At 30.4% G+C, this 7,971-nt stretch overlaps 1 protein-coding gene across 1 annotated transcript in view; it reads right to left on the reverse strand.

The window, feature by feature from the left end:
* Positions 1–7,714, reverse strand: part of Root (ciliary rootlet coiled-coil, rootletin) — a 39,154-nt gene extending 31,440 nt beyond the window's left edge. The window contains exon 1 of the mRNA XM_088185962.1: positions 7,394–7,714. Coding sequence (XP_088042088.1) covers positions 7,394–7,714 — 321 coding nt within the window. The remainder of the gene's footprint in view (positions 1–7,393) is intronic.
* Positions 7,715–7,971: the final 257 nt, after the last annotated feature.

Genomic DNA, 7,971 nt, shown 5'->3' on the forward strand with positions numbered 1-7,971 from the left:
CAAGTTGTATTGATTTTTGTGGAATAGATCTGTCGTGATGTGTTCTCGTGATGCTCTCTGAGCCATCTGCCAATGCCTCTTGTGTCTTGTGCTTTTCTTTACTGCGTTGACTCTGTGGCGTCTTTTCATTCTGTATGTCATATCTGTCATAATGCTAGTTCGAGCCAGCTCTGGCGAATCTCAGATGAGGATGTTTGCGAGACAATTGCATGATTTTTTTAACACACCCATGTAATATCTTCCGGATGAGCACTCCGGCGGTCGGTAACCAAAGAGTCGAAAGAGTCCTTTTCTGCGAAGAGTAGATTTTTTTATTAACATCTCTGTGTTATTCCAATATTGAGAGGAGTTGCTCTCTTTTTTAATTTATAAAAAATTGTGCTGGTGGTTGTAATTCCCACATACATTTCAAAAATACATTTACATGTAATTAAGTGTGATGATAAATATCATAGCAACATATTGAGGAGTGTCGATGGACCCAAAGACCAGGAAGTGACGGTCATGGAATCGCTCAGTCACCTTTGTCAAAGTTTATGTATCTTTGAACGTCTGCGTCCCACTAATATGCGTCGGGGTCAGCGTCGGTGTTTGTAAATCAGTCGGTTCGAGCGATTGTCGAACTTTGTCCTGCTGTCTGGCGAACTTTACTCGAAATTAACAATTTTACACGTGATGTAACCGTTTCACAACACGAACTGCTTGAACCCTTGAAAGATTGTAGACTTTCTATCTAAAGTCTTCTTGCGGATGATCTTTGTATTTAATGTAATGTCTGAGCAAATTTAGTTAACACGATAAAAAAATATGTTTTTATAGAATACATATATACATTTATCGAATTTAATTTTTCAACGTGTTTTAATTAAATACATTTTTAAATAATAAATAAAATTAATTAAAACAAAAGAATTTTATATGTATTATTGCCTAAAGAACATATGAATAATTCAGATACATATTTAAATCAATTTGAAAAGTATTATTTTAATTCAAAATATTATTATAGTGCATACAAATATTTTTGTATATTATGAAAGCAAACCGTGGGACATTTATTAATATTGATTGATCAAAATAGAAGAAGATTTTTACTAATTAAATAAATATGGAAAAATCTATAAATAATTGCACAACATTCTTAGAAAATTAATAACTAAAAATATTTAAAATCTTGAACACTGGTTAAAAATATTTTTGATTAAAAAAAATGTATAATCATGTACCCACTAATTTACAAAAATACTACTATTTTATATAAAAATGTTTTTAATCTATTTTATTATGTTTGAAAAATACCAATGCGGTATATATCAGATATATTTATTATGGTAATCATATTTATAATGTCACATAATTGAGCATTTTTTTTTCAATTATCAGATATAATACTCTACTCATAATTGGCAATAACAACACAAATAGACTGCCTTGTTATCATTGACTTGAACTTGAAATTTTACTAGTCGATAAGCTGATGAATGAGTAACTGTTTCACGCATTATTCACATGCACTAGTGCTATTAATCGCGTGCATTCGATATCGGTTAACCGTTAACCTGCGTATCGTATGTTTCCTACACTGATAAACGCCAAGTTTTCCGCAATCTTTTAAAATTGACTGTCGAAGTTCACACGTAATGATTGAGGTTAAAGTATTTTCAAAACAGTAACATCACTCTTCAAATAAAAACAAACAATATATTTATTTCAGTTTTAAGGGAGCAAAGTGTAACCGGGCTAAAAAAACATTAGAGCTATGAATGGTTCTAATCTCTAGTTAATAATTGGAATAATATTAATTATTTTTGGGACTTTGATTCGTTTGCTAATCTAAAGAATTGTATCAGTTTCCTTATCGAAAAACATTGGTTAACGTATTAGTAAGTAAGTTCCGTAAATACAATCAAAATCAACTACTTCAATTTTACGATTTTTGATCTTAGCATTAATTTAACTAAAATCATGGCAAAAATAGAGCAGAAAAAAACGTGCTTAGATTTTTTTTAAGTATAAGATCTGTTAAATATACGCATTTTTTTATAAGAATATTTATTTTAAAAACATATATTAAAATAAATAGATGCTAATATTAATCAATAGTATTAAACAAATACAGATTTCAGAAAAGTCATATATTTCTATACATAATTGTCCTAAATGTTCAATATACACCATTAATTTAAAGTAAATAAATGATTAATAAATTTTAAAAGAATATGTATTTTAAAAAATCGGAATATTGAAATTAATAAATAGTATTTAAAAAGTATAGATATTAGAAAAATACTATTTGTATAAATATAATTTAACAAAATATTTGGTTTTTAATATTTAATGTATACAGTTGCATAAGTAGAGGGACCGCCCCGGGCGGCACTTGCTTTGGGGCGGCATTTTCGCGATGGAAGGACCGTTAATGTAATGTGGTTTATACATAAATATACATCCACAAAGAGCTTAAACAAAAACCAGTTAAATAAATACTGATTGTATGACCCGGTTGTTATAAAATTTTACCCCTAAAATAAAAAAAAATATTTTCGACTGGTCCCTAAATTCTTCCAGTTTTTTAGAATCGATAAAAGTAAAAGTTATACCAGATCGCATTTGTTTGTCCGAGTCGAGCACGTGCTAAAATTATGTAATGTCTGATAACCTTTTACATATTTCATTAAACTTTAAAACTGTTTTGCATATTTTATTTTATATGCATATAATAGCGTAACTGAAGTGGGGGAGTAGACCAAAAAAAATTAAAATGAGACATCGGAGGAGACTATTTAACCACAAGAGCACAGATTAAATATTTATCGCCTTAAGAATAGATAACACGCACCTTATCGACCAACAGCAATTTATTTCAAAGAAATTCGCCACTCTTTTTTTTTTGTTTATAAAGATCAGATTTGTGATAAAAAAAAATATTAAATATAAATCTAAATTATTTTTGAATATATGTCCTCGATTATTTGCAATATACAATAGATTTTCGGGTACATTTATAACTACAGAAATCACAATACGATATGCCGAGTAATTATATAAAAGGCTAATCAATTCACTCGTTTTACGCAACACAGAAAAGATCAGATAATTGAACTAACGAAAATTCAGCGAAATTTTAATTCATTTGCTTCGATGTTTTTCGTCAGAATATCTCTTCATCAATCAGAATTTTATGAAGTATCAGATTCAATTTTATTTCGAAATTCAATATACATCCGTTCAAGTGCAAATTTTTAAGATTATAATTACTGATACTAAATTGATACTAATTGTATGTGTGAAAATCGATTTACGTTTCGCAAGATTACAGCGTATTTTTCTTTGTATTTCGTCTCTTGACCCGAATAAAAAAATACTCGAAAATATTATTTTGCGATTTAATCTACAATTAACGCATTCGAGTCGGATACGAATCGGTCAAAACAAAATTTATCTATACACGGGTTATGAGATTAAAAACAAAAACGTTTGATTGATCGCTTCGGGTCTGGTCGGCAACAATGACACAACTGTGAACTTTTACTGTTTTATCTGACGTCGGATTAATTTCCTTGGATACTATCTGACCTCCCGCTGTGCTCTTTTTTTTGCAAATATTTAATTTTTGCGATAGCGCACATTGTTTCTTGAATGTTTGCCATTTATTCGAATTGAACTTTGAGCCTTTAAAAGATTAGGTTGAGTGATATAATTTGCATGACATAGTTAAAAATCGAAGAATTGCCATTATGTACAATAATTAATAAAATCCATCAAAATAGTTGTAATTTTAATATAAGCACATGTTATCTATTTAATGTAAATTAATATCAAAACCCATCCAGTGATACTTAAATATTTTTATTTAGAAGAAGTCTATTGGATGCGATTTCAATTTATTATATAAAAAATATACAAGAATTAGATTATTTTAAAAACAGTAGTTCTCATATATTTAGATTAATACTAATAAATGCAGTGTCGATTGTCCTAGGATTGTGCATTCCATAGAATGACGACGTCAACAATATTTCCGATTTAGAATTTGTCTTAACGCTTTGACACAGTCTTATAATATCTGAATTATATAATAACAAACATTTCCACCACGAATCTTCGACATCCCTCAATTTTAAATCGTCTATAGGTTAGAACAGCTTATTTGTACTTGACTTTGAATAAACGAGAGTTTGGTTGCATTTAATCTTAACACCGAAACGACCCATAAAAGACTGTGGAAAACAGCCGCTTTCGTTTATCAACTGAATTCCTAAGAGTTCAACTCGACATGTAATACGACTTCGACCCTTCGTGACATAGTATATTATAATACTACGGCTAAAACAGACACCTATATACATTTATTTATTAAAAATAATCTATACAAAAACCTTCAATTATAAACATAAACGCATGCACAATGTCATTCAACGCATAATGCAAAAAATAATGTGGCGAGATATGATGACTTCAGCGTTTACTCGAGCGTACAAAATAAATAAGAATGATAAGATCACTGGTACAAATAATCAAATAATATATTCATGCCCACAAATAAATATAAATATATGATGTCAAACTTTTAGTATGTAAAAATATATATTGGAAGCAGTGAGGATAGATGACAAGCAATCAAGCGTACGCCAGGGATGCGTTCTATCCCCCACACTATTCAATGTCATATATGTGACTTTGAGCATGATCGCCTCCTCTTTTATGCCCTTAGGGTTAGGGCTAAGATGTCAGCACCTGACTCACCAATGGCTGTTGACATCCGGCTCCTTAATACGCTGATATTGCATATTGATATGTTTAATGTCAGCTACGAAGAGCTGGTCCGATTCGTATCGTTTATTTTAATATTTTATGTATTATTTTAATTATATATTTTTTGCCTATAGAAAAAATACAATGTATTGTTAACGACCACTGTGACGCATTGGGCACGATTATCTTAATTAAATTTAAATAAATAAATAAACAAGCAAGTGAAACTCTTGATTCATAAGCAATATTCGATTTGCAGATGATACAAAAAGCGCAGAGGAGCTACAAGCATTGCTTGATTTATGAATGTCTATGAATGTCAAAAAATATATAAAAACTATATTACTGGGTAAAATCTTAATACGAATGCTTAAAAGAATATGTTTCAATCACTTTATTACAGACTTTTTGACTAAAAATGTCCCAAAATCTATGAAATCAAGATGAAAATATTTAAAAAAAATCTATGAAATACGGTGAAAAAGGTAAAACAAAAAAAAAATTAAAAAATATGTCATATAGGGGGGGGGGGAAGCAAATGGGTGCACCCCCCCCCCTCCATAAATTTGGCCAGAAAAATGCATGGCATTTAATATACTAAGAATATTTGAAATGCAAAAATTAAGTCTCTGATTTTTAAACGTAAAATCATAACGCGCAGATATACACGTCCACGGGGAAATTGGTGTACACTTATTTTTCGTTTTTCGTAAGTCTGTCTCCGGCTTTCTCTAATAATTCGTCTTTAAATGCTACATTGCAATTTTTAAACCATATTATTCTGTAGGTTGAGGCATTTAAATTAAGGTGCTACTAAAAATAGCCAAGGGTCTTAAATAAAATAACTTGATACGCTGAGATAAAACAGATTATGTTATAATAGGAATTATTTTGCGTAACGGTTATTTTTGGATGAGCTAGAAATTTTGAGATTTAGTTTAGATCTCCGATAGTCACGTACGCATGTATAATGTTGACGTGACGAATAAACTTGTTCTGTCGTAAATACTTTGGTATATGTTTAATTAAATTTAAAAAAAATACAGGAAAATCGCGAAAAATTAAATAGTCTTGACACGACTTATATTTTTAGGATCATCATTCATTAAGCCAGACATAACAAGTTTAGCATCATCATATTCATGATTCACTGCTTAGTAGCATGTTTTAAGCAGAAAAAATACTAAGCAATACTGCGTTTTGTAGAGCTAAGGACTTGGATGTCCTTGCAAATAAGAACTTAAAACCGATTTCCTATGAAATACAATAATTAGTTCATCACCTCAAAATGAGGCAGAGCTACTTTGAGTAAGTTTCTAAAATTCCCGAATATTATCGAGACAGGGTTCAAATTTTCTGCAAATTGCTCAGTACAGAAGACACCATTATGCAATTTTTCGGTAAATGTTTGTTTTTTATATAATCAGTATTTAACTAGTCTTTTGGTTCGTCTATCATAAGTGAACCAAGCATTTTTAATGAATGGAGAACGTGTGCTAAATATATGGGCAATACTGTGCTACAATTTTTGCTTTAAAGAGCATGCCGATATTGCGGGTCAAAGACCTATAATAATATTAAAAAATCACTATGATTATCTCATGGAAATATATTACCAAACTAATTTATGAGATCCAAAAATCGATGATTACAGCAAAACTAAACTCAAATTTAAACATAAACATAAGATGCCAATTAATAAACCATAGATCAGCATCATTATTGCATATCTACCTTACCTTAAATACAATCATCTTTGTTTTAGTTAAACAAATTTTAAGTGATACTGTCTATAAAATATATTTTACTTTTTATTATTTTAGGATGATGTTCATGTTAACAATTAATTAACTAGTTTTTTAAAAAGGATACTTAATCTTTTTTCCACAATTTTCTTGCTTAAGATTTAAAAAAATGTATCTAAATACAAATTTTAAGTGATACATTTTGCTTTTTATCAAATATTTGCACAACCTAGTTAGATTTTTAATTAATCAAAAAGATATTTGTTTGTATAGCATACAGCACATTGTCTATAAATAATATATTTTGTATCATGGGCAGTAAATCTTAATCATAAAGAGTATTGTATAGTTTTTCACTTTGAACTACTGACAAACAATATTTCCTAAAAATCCTAATCCTAAAAATGATTTGCGCCGCTGTTTGCCTATTTTGATTTTGCCATAAATACACTAGTTTTATTTTCAATTAAAGATGCAATCATATTTTTAAATTTTTAACTTATAAATAAAATATATATGTCTACTAATAGTACATATTTTTCTTAGAACATAAATGAGAATAGTAAAAGCTAAAAAAATCTAATAATATAATATGATTTTTTTTTAAATTTAATTTATTTATAAAATTATTATAAACCAGAATCCACTTATTTATTTCAATATGTATCATACTATATATTCGAATAATAAATTATTTAAAAACAAGCATATTTTAATCTTTCAATTACTTTTTTACTGTCGAATATTTCAGATTATTAATTAAAAGTTTAGAGAACAAAACTTTAAAAATCATAAAGAATATAATTATTAAAATATTTTGTACAAAAATAATAAATCTGTACGTCAAAGCAAAAACATGTTTTTAGAATTTAAAATAAAAATAGTGCACTCACTACTGGCATGGTGGCGGGCACTAAAGCTGCGTCTCCCTCTCCCTCGACCCTCTCCAATACAATATCCCCGTCGACTGCTTCCCGTTCAGCGGCAGATAACTGACTAAAACGATCGGGCCGAAAGCGAGGTGCACATTCCCTGGTCGCGAGATCGAGGGGCTCGCGTGCGCCCCTAACATTAAGGAACCCGCCGTCGTCTTCGTCGTCGTCGTCGGGTGGTGGGGGGTCATTGTGTCTTCGCGACATCAACAACCACAGGGCCGCCGCCCGCAAGCTCAGGGGCGCCCTGGATCTGCCAGAGAGCCACGTCGCTTTGTACATTTAACTAAGCCGTGCAAAAAATGGCGTGCCAATTGGCAGACACTTGTTAAAAAAGTGTTTTAATTATTTTACACTAGATAGACACGCTAGCACTTGAACTTTGTCCTGCGAAGACTGAAGTCTGAAGGCTTCCGTTGGAAAAAAACGAAAGTCATCGACGCTTTGTCGATATGTGGTGTCTGACCCGATTGGGTAGTTATGGAATGCAGAAGCATTAGAGTTTCTAATGTATTTATTTATCGACTGAAGTGACAAGT

Source organism: Plectrocnemia conspersa, unplaced genomic scaffold, assembly GCF_051122295.1.
Source record: "Plectrocnemia conspersa isolate PC_06_02 unplaced genomic scaffold, ASM5112229v1 ptg000005l, whole genome shotgun sequence".
In the NCBI taxonomy this organism is placed as follows: domain Eukaryota; kingdom Metazoa; phylum Arthropoda; class Insecta; order Trichoptera; family Polycentropodidae; genus Plectrocnemia; species Plectrocnemia conspersa.